Genomic DNA, 15,920 nt, shown 5'->3' on the forward strand with positions numbered 1-15,920 from the left:
GAGGCACCTACTGTGAAAGAGTCGAGTCCGGCAAAACCAAGAAAGAAACAGGATTTACCCCTGCTAGAGTCATTGAAAAGGCTAATACCACCGTCTTTGAGTGATGTGCTGGTAGAGGATAAGCAAAAGTGTGTCGCTACGACTCAAAAGGATACTCGATGTCAGTCAAGTGCGCAGACTCCGAACGTCGAGTCAGCGCTGCGTCTTCTGAACGAGGCTTCCTCTTTGAAAGAAGAGTCATTAAACCAAACCACCAAAACATTGTTCTCGCTGCTTCTTTGCGGAACGCATAAGAACGTCGCAGCAAGGTTGTCCATGCATTGGCAATCAAATAATTCTTCGGTTGTTGCCAGTGCGCCAGCCCTCGTCCTTCAAGAATGGCTGAAAGCAGCGCGAGGTTCCTCGAGCCCCAGTTCTGCCTCACAACCCGGTGCCACACCATCTGTCGAGGTCGTGATACCTCCATTTGACACCAGGTTCAAGACCGCCCTGCCAGACTTTGTGGAATACCACCCTCCAGAAAGCCACGGCCATCCGTTGCGGAAGAGCTAGAGAGCCTCATCGTGGCCCCGTTAACCAAGGCCGATGCTGACCATAGCGGGCACATCTACATCTACCAGTGCATGGGCAAGTTCGGATACTACAAGATCGGCCTGACGACGGACCTGGCACCGCGACTACAAACCTGGGAGAAGCAATGCGGACGCGAGCTGATGAGCTACTTCCCACGATCCGAGGAAGACCTACAGCCCGTCCAGCACATTTCTCGCGTGGAACGGCTCATACACGCCGAGCTGGCTGAGCATCGGAGGAAAGAGGCCCGGTGTCCAGGTAGCGGCTGCGGCAAAGCACATAAGGAATGGTTCCAAGTAGACGAGCAACTTGCACTGCGCGTTGTGCGCAAGTGGATCACGTGGATGCGGAAGGAGCCGTACGTGCAGATCAATGGGGGCTCAACTTGGGTGCTGGATGTGCATCGCGTTGGGAGCATTAGGGAGATTTGTACCCCGTTACCCAAGGAGATATTTCTGCAGTCCTCGCTGCAGTCTGCTCCAAGTCTGGCTGTCCCGACAGCTCCAAAAGGGAGGAAGCGAAGCAAATCGATGTGCTAGCCGGGACTGTCCCTCAAGACGGCTCTCCCGCTCAGTTATATATATCGGAAACACCTGCGGAAACTATGCCAATAACGAGATTGTACTTTACGATCTCTCTAGTGTAATACTATTCTTTGATTGTTTATGTGATTCACCTTATGTAGCCCGAAAGACGGTATTTTTTACACCACAGCAACCCGAATGGCCATTACCCCCCGTCGGCAAAGCAGCGACACCAGGACCCGCCCACCCAGCGACTCCACACCACAGACTGACAGCCCAATTGACCAATCACACGCGTCTGATCTCGGCGTTTCGATCTTATCGCTGAAAATCTCGATCCCTTCATTTGCCTCCATCGCCGACAAAGCTTTGACTCATTTATCCATTTCTTTCGATTCTCGATTTTTCAGGTGTCCAACTCTCGCGGTATCATGCGATGACCAGCAGATCAACCATATAGAACCCGGTAAAATGCACGCCGAACACACCCAAGACGAGGTCGATATCGCGACCGCCGAAGCGCAGGGCAAATTCCCCCACGTGCCTGAGAAATGGCTCTCCAGAATCACAAATTGGGGGATCGAACTGCGCGGCGTGGCACCGATCCCTCTTGAAGAGCGGACAGACAGTCGCTTTATCAATGTGTTCTTCGTATGGTTCACCTTGAGTACCAATCTCCTGCCGTATGCCTGCTTATGTACCCCCTTGATCCCGCCCCCTCTAACTGAGAATAGGATCATCACTGGCATGGTGGGGACTTTTGTCATGGGCATGAGTCTGCGGGATGCGTCGCTGGTCATTCTGTTCTTCAACATGCTCTGCACCGTCCCGCCCGCGTATTTTAGCACGTTTGGGTCGAGGACGGGGCTGCGGCAGATGCTTCACGCAAGATTCACATTTGGGCAAGTGCTCTCAAATCCATGTCCGATGCCTTTGCTAACCGTTGGAAGATACTGGCTCGTTTCAATAATCGTCCTTTTGAACCTGTGCACAATCGCAGGCTTTGGCGTCGTCTCTTCAGTCCTAGGAGGATCGACCCTTGCCGCCGTGTCGAACGGGAGCATCGACGACACAGCAGGCATCGTGGTTATCGGCATCTGCGGCATGGTGGTCTCATTTGGCGGCTACAAGTTTCTACACCAGTACGAGCGATACTGCTGGCTGTTCGCCCTGGTCGCAATTGTGATTGCTACGGGTGTTGGAGGCAGCAAGCTATCCCACCAAACGCCCACTGAGCCACCGACCGCCGCAACAGTCCTCTCCTTTGGTGGTGTTATTGCTGGATTCCTGATTCCTTGGGCTGTATGTACCTCTTATATATTCTCCTCCTCGAGCCAAACAGCTAACAAAACCAGGGCATGGCTGCCGACTTCAGCGTCTACTGCACCCCCACCGTCTCAACAACCCGCATATTCACCTACACCTACCTGGGCCTCTTCCTCCCAACAGTGCCCCTAATGACACTCGGCGCCGCAATCGGGGCAACCACCCCTTCAATCCCCTCCTGGTCAACCGGCTACGACCTGTACGGCGTCGGCGGCGTCCTCGAAGCCATGCTCCAACCAGCCGGCGGGTTCGGCAAATTCGTCTCGGTCCTGCTATCGTTCTCGCTTCTCGGAAACCTCGCGGCGTCAATGTACTCGATCTCCCTCAACTTCCAGCTGCTCCTCCCGTTCTTCGTGCGCGTTCCGAGGTTTGTTTGGTCGGTTATCTATACGGCCATACTCATTCCTGTTTCTGTGGTTGCCGCAAAATCCTTCTTCACGAACCTCGAAAACTTCCTCTACGTAATCGCCTACTGGTCTGCAGCCTTCGTCTCCGTCGTGCTAGTCGAACACTTCCTATTCCGGGGTGGCGACTGCACCCGATACAAACCTTCCAACTGGGATCGCGCCAAGTCGCTACCGAGTGGTGTTGCCGCTATTGGCGCTATGGCGCTCAGCTTTGGGCTCGTTGTGCCGTGTATGGGCCAGGTGTGGTTTACGGGGCCGATTGCGGAGACGACGGGGGATATTGGGTTCGAGGTTGCGCTTGTGCTTGCGGGGATACTCTATGTGCCGTTGCGGTGGTTGGAGAGGAGGGTTTGGGGGGCATAGTGTGGAGGGTATGTTTCTTTCCATTTTACCGGGTGGAGGAGGTGGGCGGAGCGGGGCGGCGTTGATATGTCCTGTAGATTGGCAGGTGCCTCGCTGGAGAGGTGAACCAACACACCTGCGAGGAGTGCATGTAGGCGGCTGGCCATGGAGAGATTGTAGCCCTTAATCCTAATCTCTTTTAGATACAACATCAATTTAGAATAAAGGGGATGCCACTCTTTGTTCAGCACTTCCTTAGTAGATCTCCCGATTAAGCAGCAGTTTGTTACTAGTGAGTGACTGGCATCTTACCCGGGATAGCCCTACCTTCGATGCTACCCCAGACAAGACAATGATGAAGAAAGGCATTCTTGACTGCTTTATCTCAAGCGCCTTCAAATGCGGTCAACTCCACCAATGCGCATCCATGAATGAACGGGCCACACTTGGATAAAAAACGCGTTATTACAATCCTCACAACCCGGTCCAGCGTCCAATCCAGCCCCCATCTACCCGTTAGCAGAGGCCCTTAACCCTGTATCTACCTACAGAAAGGCACAAACAACCAACAACTCACAATATCACAAAGCTACAAAAAAGCATATCCTCCCCGAGGGCACCGCGCCAGCCCGGCACTAGACATGCTGGCTAAGACAAATCAACTTCTAGTAGGATCAGCTGTTATAATAGGGCTACGCTATTAGAGGTTTACCGCGAGGTAAATTCAAGCAATATGCACGGGCGGCGCAACATCCTAGAGAGCAATTATACACCCAAGTGGGACGCACAATTCTACTTTTGACACTCAGAGGATAAGGAGCGTCAAGAAGGCCGTCGGGCACTTAATGCCACGAGAAGACACGGCTCCCAGGAGGTCGCCAAGATCCTTCATGGCAGGCTTTAACTCAAGACAAGGAATAACACACCGAATGGCAGTAAAGAGGGAACATGTGGACAGTAATCAGATCGTCTACAAACGGGGAATGTAGGTGGTGCCTTGCGAGACTAGGGCATCGAAGCCCATGCCAATGCCCATGAGCCAAACTCGTATTGAAGAATGGCAAAATACAGTTGTAATTCCGCCGTTTTTTAACATACCTTTGTTGAATTGCACGTCGCAAGTTGAAGGCGAAACAATGAAGTTTCAAAGAGAAAGGTCTTCATGTCTTGAAACAGAATGAATTATAATCCCATTCAAGATAACGTGAATAAAGAGCCAGATAGAAACGCTGTGGATGGGAAAGTCACAAAGCCGCGCCAGTCATTATCTGGATAATGACGATGAGGCCTGATCTATATAAACCCCAACTCATCCATTGAATTCCCAAGAAACCACGCTCCTCTACTCCTTCATCCTCCCTTCCCACATACAAACGAACCTCAAACAGAGCAACAGGCAAACACTTGCAAAGCCAAATAACCCACCCATACCCAGCACCCACCCAGAATGCCTAGAGACCCTGACCTCCATATCTTCCTCGCTATCTGTCGCCCCACACCCCCTTTAACAACCGGCCGCTGGCTCCTCATCCTCTCCCCATCCCTCGGCGACCCGAACCTCGAAACAACCTGCATAACCTACCAGACACAGCGCCTGCCTCTCCCAGAAGGGCCCGGGCCCTGGAGATCCCTGAAGGAGTCCGACCGAGCATTTAGCTATCCCGATGTCGCCACGCGGTACCAGCTTGGCACGATCAAGGAGAGTCAGGTGTGGATGGTTGATGAGGCGGCGCGCGGAGCCGAGCCTAGTGTCGGGAGGCAGAAGTTTATTGTGGGCATGGTGAGGCTGCTTGAGCAGCAGGGGGTTGTGGATGAGGGTGCTGGTGATTTTTATGAGAAGCTGGTTGATGAGAAGTAGAGGGGTGGAAGAGCTGAGGTACTGAGTTGCGCACCTTCCGTTCCGAGAAGGGTGTGGGTTTGGGAGGAGGGGAGCGAATACATCAGAATTAGCCACGCTCTAAAAAAGTACCTAAGCGAAATTACCAATAACCTTTATTTTTTGTTGGAGAGCCTAGGCCTGGCTAAGTAACGTAGTATGAACCGCAATAATAGTGCAGTCTTTCAAAGAGCATCTGGACGCTGGGACAGATAATATGGGAGTAGAGAATGACACTAATGCCCCCAACAGGTAGCGTATAGAGACAATGGTCATTGGGGATCAAAACCTTAGATCCAAACCTTGATAGCGGCTTCTTTTAAGACAGCACTGGGATGTGATAGTGTAGGGATATGGATTTGGTCAAGAGTAATCGGTCTTATCATGCACGTAGAGATATCAAAGCGTGTAATTCGAACAAAAGGATCTACACTTGACGGAGACACAAAGCCCTGGAGGCCAGATTGAAAACTATGAACTATTATGCACTGTCGTTGGCCGCCTGTATGCATAAAGAGAAAATGAAGAAGAATCCCCTTTGACGTGTGAACCAACAAAGGGCCACATAAAGCCCACATAAACTCGCGAAGGCACAAAGCGATGCAAGGCATTATCCACATGCAAACAATGAAGTCTGGTCCATATAAGCCCCCGCTCATCCCATCCAACCCATCCAATCCATCCATCCTGGTAACCACAGTATTCATCCTCCATCCTCCGCTCTCAGGACGCTCAAACCACACACAGAACACCCCGCAAACCCAGCCAGTACCACCAGATCGACCTAGCCAACCAGCCAAAATGTTCAACCAAACTTTAACTCTCAGCATCGCCCAGGTCGCCCTCCCCGGCAGCGCCGAAGGCTGGACGCTCCTGGTCGACGACCCGAAGGGAACCTGCAACAAGATGTTCAACGTCGCGCGCGCCAACGAGCCTGGGTACATCGAGGTCACGAAGATCGAGACTGGGACTGGAACCGTGCCCGATAACACCAATGGTTTGATGTGGAAGTTGAAGGTCTGCTATATCTGGCGGTTGGACATTGAGAAGGTTAAGGTTGCTGCCAGCGCGGTGAGGCCCGAGAAGACGCCGCACGAGTGTCTGCTTGAGGTCTTTAGGGAGCTTGAGAATAAGGGGGTGGTCTTTGAGGGGGCCGTGAAGCAGGTTGAGAGGGGGATTGAGAGGTATAACGATTCCGAGTGGGTTATTTGTTCGAGTGATCCTGAGGATGGGTATACTACAGCTGAGGAGGGGAAGAAGGAGAAGAAGGATAAGGGGGAGGGAGAAGATACTGCAAAAGACAACAAAAAGTAAGTTATACTCGAGTCTCGTTTTGTCTTTGGTTTTGTTCAGTCTGCATCCATAAAGCATTGGGATTGCAGCTGGATATCAGGTGTGTCCCACGTGAATAGCAGTTAAGAAATGAAGGAAAAAAAGGTTGGTAATAAATCTTTTCCACTAACTTATAATTATAATGTAAAAATGGCTTTTGGTTTAAATCTATAAAGATTATAGTTAAAAAGCCACTATTTTGACAGGTAGGATCACCTTCTAAGAACAGACGATCTTTGAATCTGTTCTCACTCCTTGATTATCCGCAACGTGTCCCCCTCTGTGTGGGAAGCACCGCCCAGCCTAGAGCACATAACGGCTACTCGAGTCAGCAATGAAACCTATGGGGAGTGCATGGTAGAATGGACTAATCACTCACAAGGTCAGATTCTCCCGATCAGTCAGATCCATCTGCGTAGTATCCACCACCCGTGTGACTTTGGTGCCATCTGCATCCACCGTCTCGACGATTCCGTTGGTAGTGACTTGATTCTGCTCGGCAAGCTTGTCGCGGCGTTTGTTCTCTCTACTTAGATACACCCGCAAGATGACGATGATGATTGAGGGGAGGATCGCGGCGACCTGATTTTGATAGATGGTTAACTATATGTAGCGACTTATGGAGAGACTCAAGGAAGGGTTTTGACTCACCACTAGGATGATAATCCATGTAGGGCGATAGCGAGGCTACCCTTTGTCAGTACTTTAGCCTAAAACGAAACTAGGAGCAGAACGAACCTTCCACTCCGGCCGAAACAACTGCGGCGAGATGATATTTCCCAGCCCATACCCAACATGGTAGAGCGCAATGACCGTTGTCTTCTTCGTGTGGCCTGCCGACGCGTTCGCCGCCCAGATCATGACGACTGCATATGGGATTCCCGCGGTAGAGCGGATCCAAATTCCGGAGATGAGACCCCACCGATTCGACCAGGGCAGGGCCAAAAGGAGGATGCTGGACAGGGCGGCGGGGACGTATGCGATTAAGGAGATCCAGGCGCGAGCGTTCTGCGAGAACTGTTAGGATATGGTTCTCTTCTCGTTCCGAATAGGAGGTTCGAAGATGATTGAGGTACCTTGGTGTGGTAAAGAGCGACCGCTGCCGAAGCGAGTGAGACGAAGGAAACGGCACCGCTGACACAACCAAGAAGGGTCGTTTGCAGGACCGTAAAGCCAAACGAGTTGATGATGAGCGAATACTGGTTGGTTATTCCATTGGCCATCTCCTGTGACCAGGCGTGGAGAAAGAAGAGCCATGTTTTCGGGTCGGAGATTGCTTCAATGAATCTACACCTAGTCAAATGACCAAGTCGTGGGAGAGGGTATAACGTTCTGCTTACTGGTATCTCTTGAATGTCTTCTGCTCAATTCCAGAATGGTTCTCTTTGATTCTGAGAATGGCCTTGGCGCGCTCTTCATAGGTCAAGTAGCTTGCCTTGACGGGGCTATCTGGGAAAAATATTCCAACGACGACACCGAAGATGATGGTGACCACGCCCGTAATGACTAGTAAGGAGGTTAGAGCCACTCATGTAATGAACAGATAGAGGGGATACCCATAAACCACTTCCACGGCGAGAAGCTTCCCGTGTCAATCCACAGAACACCGTATGACAGTAGACCGGATGTGATGGGGCTTGCGTTACCGATGGACCACATGATCGGCATCATGACCGCCTGTTCGCCATAAGTAAAGAACATGGACATGGTAAGGAGGAATGCCGGGACGATGCACGCTTCTGCCAAGCCGAGGAAGAAGCGGACAACGAACAAGCTGGCGAAGCTGTTGCAGGGAATGTGTAGCAGGATGATTGAGCCCCTATCTTGCTGTGAGCAACGGCATATGAAATTGGAAGGAAGGACCTACCAAATTATCAAGTTGCCAGCGAGCCACTTGCCGACAGGGAATTTCTGCAGTGCCCAGTTTTGCGGCCATTCCGCGAGCAGGTAGCCGAAGTAGAAGATCGAGGAAAGCCAGTTGTACTGGTTCGAGTTGAGATGCGCGTCATCCATGATACCTAAGATCGCCGAACTCCCTAACTAGAATCTTTTAAATATCTGCTCTGATAGTGTAGGGTTGGCTGTGGCATACTGTCTGCTTATCCACATACATAAGGTGGTACCCAACGCACAGGAAGGGAAGGATGCGCCAGAGACATTTGTTACGGATTCGAATTGCTTCTTCAGGCGTTGGATCGGTAACGTCGATCTTGGAGAAGAGCTTGAAACTCTCATCTGCGAACTGTGCTGGGACTTTTGGCGCATTGTTGAACTCCGTGTCGCTTCCGCTATCAGTCTCGGCTGTAGCTTCGAAGACGGGTTTCGTGGAGGCCATGGTGAAAATTCAGAAGATGACAAGCTTGCTGAATGGGAGAATCCGAACCGACTCTCTTATCACTACGATGATAGTCACAATTTAAACCAGATTGCCCCACCTATCAGCCATTGCGCAATTCTGCAGGATGTCAGGTCCTGCCTCCTGAGAGGTAACCTATTGTCAACTGTCGGAACATCGCCGAAATAAACGCCGAAACGGGCCGTCCTCAGTAGACAAGACCAGCCTCCAAGAAAGAGTAAGAGTTGTGGCATTGGACAAGCAACGCGCCAAGGTGCCTCCAAATCACGCCTCGATTCGCAATCGCGCTGGTTGCGTCAGGGATGCGTTGCTGACGTGCTTGGCTTGGGAACAGGAAGACCGCGACGCATGGAGAGCTTACTCCAACTCTCTCGGGCGATAAGAATTTGGGAGCTTCATAAGATGAGGGTTCCCTCTTTTCTTCCTGGATTCTTGACATTGCTGTTTGCGTTTATCTAAATAGGAGTTGCGACGTCACAAAATGACTGAGCCCAGTCGACCTCTGAAAGTCCTTATCGCGGGGGCGGGCATCGCGGGGCTGGCGACTGCTGTGGCTCTAGAGCGTGTCTCTTCTATTGCGAATTTGAACGTGCAGCTCTACGAGCAGGCGCCTGAGCTCTTGGAGATTGGAGCGAGTATTGCGTTGAGCCCGAATGTAGGCGATGTGACGATGGTCGTGGAGAGTACGCCGTACTGACGCCAAGTAGGGCATGCGCACATTGGAGAAACTCGGTATACACAGTGCACTGACCGATGAGACGGGGTTTCGCGGCCCAAGTGGCATCCCTCAAATATTTCGGTGGGTCCATCTCGGGAAACATGGGCTCGCCAGCTGCAACTATGCTAACGTACGACAATTAGACACTGGAAAACAAACCAGGTGATCTCCGTTGATACCCACAGGAACGTGCCTGATACTCGCCACCATACCACGCGCTTCCACCGAGGTCACCTGCATTCGGCGCTACTTGAGCATGTCCCTCGAGAATCGATACATCTGGGAAAGAGACTTACACGTGCAGAAGCCGGTAATAATGGCGTCGCGCTCTACTTCGACGACGGCAGCAGTGCGCATGGAGATATCCTCATCGGGGCAGATGGGCTAAAATCAGTGAGTCCAAAGTCTTCCCCTGGACAAGTAACCGCAACTCTAATGAACACGCCAGAAAGTCCGTCAATCCTTCATCCCGGAGTACAAGCTTCGCTTCAGCGGCAAGGTGTTTATGAGGTCCACGTTCGATGCGTCGTTGGTGGAAGGGAAGATCCCAGATTTACCGGCTGATTCGATGCATTGGTGGGGACCAAACGATAACTTCTTCGCGTCAAGACTTGGTATGAGCCAGCTGTAACCTTTGGGCATGTTTTCCCCACAGTTAATACCCCACAGGTAAGAACCAGTATACCACCGTCGGCGCATACAGTGACCCGCGCACTTCTGAGGAGATCGAACAAACGGTCGCGTGGGATCAGCAAGGCGATGTGAACTTTCTGCGTGAGCGATACAAGGTACTTGTGTCTCTTTCTATCAGTCCATGGCAACGGTATACTAACCATGTTCTTATGGTCAGAACTGGAACCCCGTCGTAAAAGCCTTGACCGAAGCGACGCCATACACAAACCTCTACCCGAACTTTGCCGGCGACGCTCTGCAGTCATGGGTTTTCGGCTCGCGGGTAACTCTGGTCGGAGATGCTGCACATGCGCATGGTGGTGCATTTGCCGCTGGCGGATCGCTTGCACTAGATGATGCGTTTGCGCTCGCTCTTGCATTCGGACATGTAGGGGACCTATCAACGGACCTATCAACGGCAAATGGTATTCAGGAGGCACTGCGGCTGTATGAGAGGACGCGACAGCCTCATACGAACCGCTTATTGCAGATTGTGCATGGGCAGTTGGATACGAACAAGGTGGCGGCGCCTGCAGAATCTGGGCAAGAGGAGGATGCGAGGCTGCTTGAGAGAATGAGGAATCGGCCGGATACGGAGTGGTTGTCGGAACATGATGTTGAAGCTGAGTTCAACAGGGTATCGCAAGAGTTTGACGAAGAGAAGAGAACCTTAGTTTCTGTCCAGCCGAGTGCAGGGACACGAGCAGACACGGCCCCCCTACAGCCTCCGGCAAGCAAGCTATAAAAACCTATGGTCGTCTACACATGTTGTCCTCCAGCTACAGGATCTTCCCTTGCATATACTGGGAAGGGAATTTATGGCGAGTCTCCAGAGTAGATTGTCTAGCTTCATCCATCACAGCGCCTAGATCGTTGTCTTATTCCATTCGGACGCTGAAACAGTTTCTAAATAGTCTCTTCCTAGGTTCCCTGAGCACTGCCCTGTAGCGTGGGTGATACCGGGGCAACAACTCATCAAAGGATCCCGGGCCACCATACCATAGAGTCAAATACCACTGTTGTACCTACCAGAGTGGACCGGCAGGTCCTGAGCTGACGACTCGAGTGCATGTCCATATCACAATGCGCGCCCCAGGGGCCCCAGTATGGTGTTCCATGCAAGCAAGGTCCCTTGCTGCCAGAAACAAGCCACCCTCTCGTAGATTACGCTTATCCCAAACGTAATAAGGCTGCCTTGCCCGGTTACCTGGGCAAGAACTTGACGCCGTTAAAGTGAAGCTATCTATCTATCCTTCCACGACAAAATTCTTGGTGTTATCAATAATAATTCGCTGTTCTTCCATGGCTTTCACTATAGTGATACGGATCTCGGCGTCGGACGCACCCATGCCACAAATTAGCGCGATTCCCAGTATCCTACCTCTTCTCCACATGATCAAGATGATTATTCCATCCGCTTCCATACGAAGGACCTGGTGGGACTTTCCCTGTTCCTATAAGGGAATCGAGTGCAGACAATATATATTGTGCTGTCAGGACAAAGCTGAACAGTGCTATGTTCAGAGCCGGCCTGATAAAAAAGCGCTGCCCACAACATGGATATGTATGTATATCCTCGACAAGCCGAATATGCGCTCCATATTAATCTATCTCAACTAACCTATCAAGGGATCAACCTGCGAGAGAAAACACCTATCAGACATATGACTGGCTATGCATGGGCAATGATCTGAAGAGTTTCCTTTCACCAGGGTTGGAAATAGTACGGCCTTAAACAATGTATATCGTCGATACGTCGTCTAGACATTCTATCCGTTACCCCAAAGCGATGGCCAGTTCAAAGATGCCATAGGGGTCTGTCTAACCGAGGGTGGGGATTATGGCCAGTTTCGAAAGTGTTTCAAAAGTGAGTAGTTCACCTTTCCCACGTCTAAGCCCTTCCACCTTGTACTTGTTCGAACCGTGCCCTTAGGCTTTTGACTCGTCTAATGTCCCGCCTACCCCCTAGAAGCCTATGATGATGATGATGATGATGGCGATGACGATGATGACGATGGTGATGATGAGGACAATGATGCCCAGTGAAGGGGCGCTCCGCCCAGGTGATCTTAGTGGCACTCTTCAGCATATCCTAGTTATACCACAACAAAAATACTAGGAATACATACCTTGCACTGGAGGTTTTAGGGCAATATATTTAATCTCTCGATATAAAAAGATTGTAAAATAACCCCTGTATGCCGAATGGTGATTTCGAATATCCCAATCGGTCCCAGACGACCAACTTGAGCAGCATTTGGGCCACCAAGCAAGAAGCCAGAGAGCCCGTCGCACAATGGATCCTTGGCGCAGGCAGAACATACACCCGACGTGTTGGTGGTTCCCGGCTGTATCTCCTCCCACAAAATAGGTGCACAGAGCAAACTGAGCAAAAGGCGTGTATATGGTCGTGCTGGGATCTGCCAGAAGTCTGCGCGCCAGTATTCAACGTTCTCCGTGTCCTCCTTAACTTCGCCACGGATACGATATAGAATAACGGCGCCATACTCGTACCCGTACTCGTACCCGTTCTATACTACCCTCGTACTAGATATCTTTGGCACATGATCTAGAGGTTCGGGCGACACGAGTATCCGAAATAAGGGCGGTCATATGTACGCGGTTAGATGAACGGGAGTCCTACCCGGTGTCCGCAAAACCAAGGACACAGAAGCATGCAGAGGTTGATGGCAGGATAAAGGACAAGCCAGTTTGGTTGTAAATCCACCACACGACCAGAAGGTGTGGAAAACAGGGCTTCCGGTGTAGTCAGCTGTAGTTGAGTCACACTAATAAACATGCCCAGAAATTGAATAAGCACTACGCATATCGCTAATTTATAGGTAATAGATGGTATATTATATTATAGGTGAGACGGGTAAGAGAGGTAAGGACTTAATAAGAATATTACCTACTAGGGCAATGAGATGCTTAGCCACCTAAACTACAAGACATAAAGTCACGCTCTATAAAAAGATCTACTGGACGATTAGGCACGTAATCATAAGTAGCAAGAAGATCCTAAAAGAGTTTAATATATATCCAGACAAGGAAGAGAAAAACGCCGAGGAGTACGCTAGGATGGTAGGTTGTATAAAGGAGATTAATAGCCTAAGGGATGGGCCAAGGTAATTCCATGATTTCTTATATTAAAAACAGACAGTAGAAAGTCAGCCGTGATACGTCAGGCGCCTTGGCCAAGGATATTCATATGGTATGAGTAGCATTACCCTAATTTTTACCTAGGGTAGCACCACCTGTCTTCTAGCTACGCTCAAGCCACACGCTGGTAGTTTGGTAATATAGTAGGTAACCATGTACAAACTCCTACTGTTGTATGTTTTTGATCCTTGATTTTACTTACTTTTCCTGGGTTTACGTTTTGTTTCTTGTATGTGGAAATTGCTGTGTCCTTACGCGGGCAATTGGTGTCGTTCACAAAGAGAATTAAAGAGCGTTGATGATAACAACAACCCTGAGTCACGTCCTGCGTTCTTGAGAGTTAGCTGTGAGTCAATCTGTGTGGCGGCGCTGGCCTGAATGAGTTAATCTATTGACCATGGCTTTTGCCTTGGCCACAGGGGCCTAGCCAGGTTTAACAGAAGGATGACAAGAGTTTATAGCATGTGTGCATCAAATCCCGGCTGGACCTGGAGCACATGTGCCCTATTATAGTTTACTGATTGGCTCTGAATCTCGTATTCTCGGTTAACCGCGCAGCTTTGAAGGGAGCCAAGTGCCTCGGCTTCGTATCTTCAATAAGCGGCTGGTGCACGGCTGCCAAAGTCCCCTGTATCGTACTGAAGGGCGAGGTGACCATTATTAACGGGACTTGGCTACCCTCAATCGCGTCAGTCTGTCTTCTCTCATGTTGACTGTTCAGTTTCGCGGCTTCTCGCAGATTATACATGGCTAAAACAATAGCGGTCGGACGTTTGAGATTTCCTATTGCTACGACTATCACATTGCTGGCTTTTTTCAAACCACCCTGTAGAGTGAGCCTCCTATAGTCGACTCACACTCAACAACAAGGTGCCAAGGCCCTGATAGTGCCCAGCAGCCGTGTCTCTAGGACCACGCCTATTGTGCGGAGACTCCGCAGAGACCCTTAACGCACTGAGACATTCAGGGTCCTCAGTTCTTCAGCCATCCAGTCATGAATACACGTGGGATGATTGGTTTAACGCCAAGGGGGTTGTCATGCCCTGCATGCAGAATCAATCAATGATTGTAACCTCCACCTACCCGATGCGGGTGTAAGTCGCGAGTCTAGCAGAGATCTTGAGTATATGCATCTTGTCTCTTGAGGATACTTGGTAGTATACGTCTTGGCTCTCCAATGCTACCCCTTGGCGCCCATAACGTACTCAAGATTATGAATCTGCGTCTCCGTTAGCGAGCACTGTAGGGGAAAAGTAGACCTATAAAAGGGGCCTTCTCACTCCAAAGAAAAGCAAAGTAAATAGCACGATCAGCACACTTACACAGGAAGCGTTAAGTCAGTATACCCAAGACAAGACCCATGACAAGGACTCTACTAACAAAGCGTAGCCGACCAAACCGCCCACCATGAAGCTCAATCTCGCCCTCGTGACCGCCATCGTGGCCCTCGCCCCTGCCGCCTCCGCCTGGCGTGTGCGCTTCTACGAGGACAAGGACTTCAAGGGCAGACAGCACACCCGTGCTGGTCCCGGTAACCCCGGATCCGCGTGCCAGGGTGCCCCGAACCCAATTAACAACGAAATCTCCTCGTTCAAATTCTGGCCGGAGAACGCGGAGGGCACGAGTAGCTGCTGCTTGCAGCTCTTCAACTCTCTGGACTGCGAGCCTTCGAGTCTGCTGAGCTACCCGCTTAACTGCAAGTACAGCGAGTACTCAGACTTGCAGTATACGCCACTGCAGGACAAAATCAGCAGCTATCGTACAGTCTGCCGCCGTATTTAACCGCGGGTTGTATCCCGGGATTTATTGCACCGGGGAATCATGGGAGTAGTTGAACGTGGGGCAGTGCAGAAGCGAGGGCCTAGGTTGCAAACGGGTAGGGATTGGGACAAAGCGGATGATGAGAGGGATACGACAGAAATCCTGTATATACCGTGATAAATATATCTTCTAATATCCCTGCAGCGGCCAATACAAGTCTTATTCGTGTATGGATGTGCGGTAGTCGTCTCTCCCCAGTGCCACACAGACCATGTCCTGACTGAGGCGCTGCGACCGTTCCACATATAATAGGAAAGGCTGACTAGGACCTGGTCAGGCCTGTGGCCTCGCCGGGCGTAGAGTATCTGCGGGTCACACATATTAACCCGACACTGTTGTAGTGGCCCCTCTGTTGGCCAGCGGCTCGGAAGCTTGAGCTCCCTAATGACCATACTTTCGTAGCTTTGGTAATTAGGAGGTGGTTTATCATAGTTTGAACTCTGGCAATTCCTACGCCGATTATTGCAGTGCCAGGCGCTAAGGTACCTTGGAAACCAGAACCCCCTGAGTTTCATACACCACCATGAAAGCATCACCAACCCACAACAAAACCAAGGCACTCGGGGCTGTACCCCATAAGTCAACAAGAAGAAGTAAATGAAACGGTCCTCACTTCTTGTTTTTGGCAGGCATTGTAGGATACTGATGTGCCCGTAATCCCAGTACATAAGATTAAAACATGACCAGTCAGCCATGACGTGGTACATGCTTGCGCCATTTAAAAGCACCAACAAATCAGCGTCCAATATATATCACTGCAGCTTCCGCATGGAAACAACAGCGAACCTTCTCTTATGGCTTCCCAAGTACA

At 50.7% G+C, this 15,920-nt stretch overlaps 5 protein-coding genes across 5 annotated transcripts; 4 read left to right on the forward strand and 1 right to left on the reverse strand.

Annotated features, from left to right (window-relative positions):
• Positions 1-1,460: 1,460 nt before the first annotated feature.
• Positions 1,461-3,215, forward strand: BJX68DRAFT_240075 (purine-cytosine permease family protein). Its single transcript, XM_071040622.1, has 4 exons — positions 1,461-1,780; positions 1,832-1,999; positions 2,048-2,399; positions 2,453-3,215. The coding sequence occupies exons 1-4, from the start codon at positions 1,569-1,571 to the stop codon at positions 3,191-3,193; spliced, it is 1,473 nt and encodes a 490-aa protein (XP_070897725.1). The 5' UTR covers positions 1,461-1,568; the 3' UTR covers positions 3,194-3,215.
• A 2,634-nt stretch (positions 3,216-5,849) lies between these two features.
• Positions 5,850-6,362, forward strand: BJX68DRAFT_268271 (uncharacterized protein; the record flags this gene model as incomplete). The annotated part of the gene is made up of 1 exon (XM_071046039.1): positions 5,850-6,362. The coding sequence occupies one exon, from the start codon at positions 5,850-5,852 to the stop codon at positions 6,360-6,362; it is 513 nt and encodes a 170-aa protein (XP_070897726.1).
• Positions 6,363-6,683: 321 nt separating this feature from the next.
• Positions 6,684-8,715, reverse strand: BJX68DRAFT_268272 (major facilitator superfamily domain-containing protein; the record flags this gene model as incomplete). Its single annotated transcript, XM_071046040.1, has 9 exons — positions 6,684-6,699; positions 6,760-6,962; positions 7,032-7,067; positions 7,119-7,388; positions 7,457-7,667; positions 7,721-7,886; positions 7,937-8,199; positions 8,248-8,420; positions 8,473-8,715. The coding sequence occupies 9 exons, from the start codon at positions 8,713-8,715 to the stop codon at positions 6,684-6,686; spliced, it is 1,581 nt and encodes a 526-aa protein (XP_070897727.1).
• A 502-nt stretch (positions 8,716-9,217) lies between these two features.
• Positions 9,218-10,871, forward strand: BJX68DRAFT_268273 (uncharacterized protein; the record flags this gene model as incomplete). Its single annotated transcript, XM_071046041.1, has 6 exons — positions 9,218-9,391; positions 9,444-9,535; positions 9,598-9,847; positions 9,903-10,068; positions 10,124-10,242; positions 10,305-10,871. 6 exons carry the CDS (start codon positions 9,218-9,220, stop codon positions 10,869-10,871), a joined length of 1,368 nt encoding a protein of 455 aa, XP_070897728.1.
• Positions 10,872-14,695: 3,824 nt separating this feature from the next.
• On the forward strand, positions 14,696-15,070 carry BJX68DRAFT_268274 (uncharacterized protein; the record flags this gene model as incomplete). The annotated part of the gene is made up of 1 exon (XM_071046042.1): positions 14,696-15,070. One exon carries the CDS (start codon positions 14,696-14,698, stop codon positions 15,068-15,070), a length of 375 nt encoding a protein of 124 aa, XP_070897729.1.
• Positions 15,071-15,920: the final 850 nt, after the last annotated feature.

The sequence above is a fragment of the Aspergillus pseudodeflectus genome (assembly GCF_044049435.1).
Source record: "Aspergillus pseudodeflectus strain CBS 756.74 chromosome Unknown BJX68scaffold_29, whole genome shotgun sequence".
Taxonomy (NCBI): domain Eukaryota; kingdom Fungi; phylum Ascomycota; class Eurotiomycetes; order Eurotiales; family Aspergillaceae; genus Aspergillus; species Aspergillus pseudodeflectus.

Bases quoted from the DNA above. Each gene is read 5' to 3' on its own strand.
- BJX68DRAFT_240075 (XM_071040622.1), top strand. From the start codon at position 1,569: ATGCACGCCGAACACACCCAAGACGAGGTCGATATCGCGACCGCCGAA. The intron at 1,781-1,831 runs GTATGCCTGCTT...AACTGAGAATAG, and splicing joins TTGAGTACCAATCTCCTGCC to GATCATCACTGGCATGGTGG. The intron at 2,000-2,047 runs GCAAGTGCTCTC...AACCGTTGGAAG, and splicing joins CACGCAAGATTCACATTTGG to ATACTGGCTCGTTTCAATAA.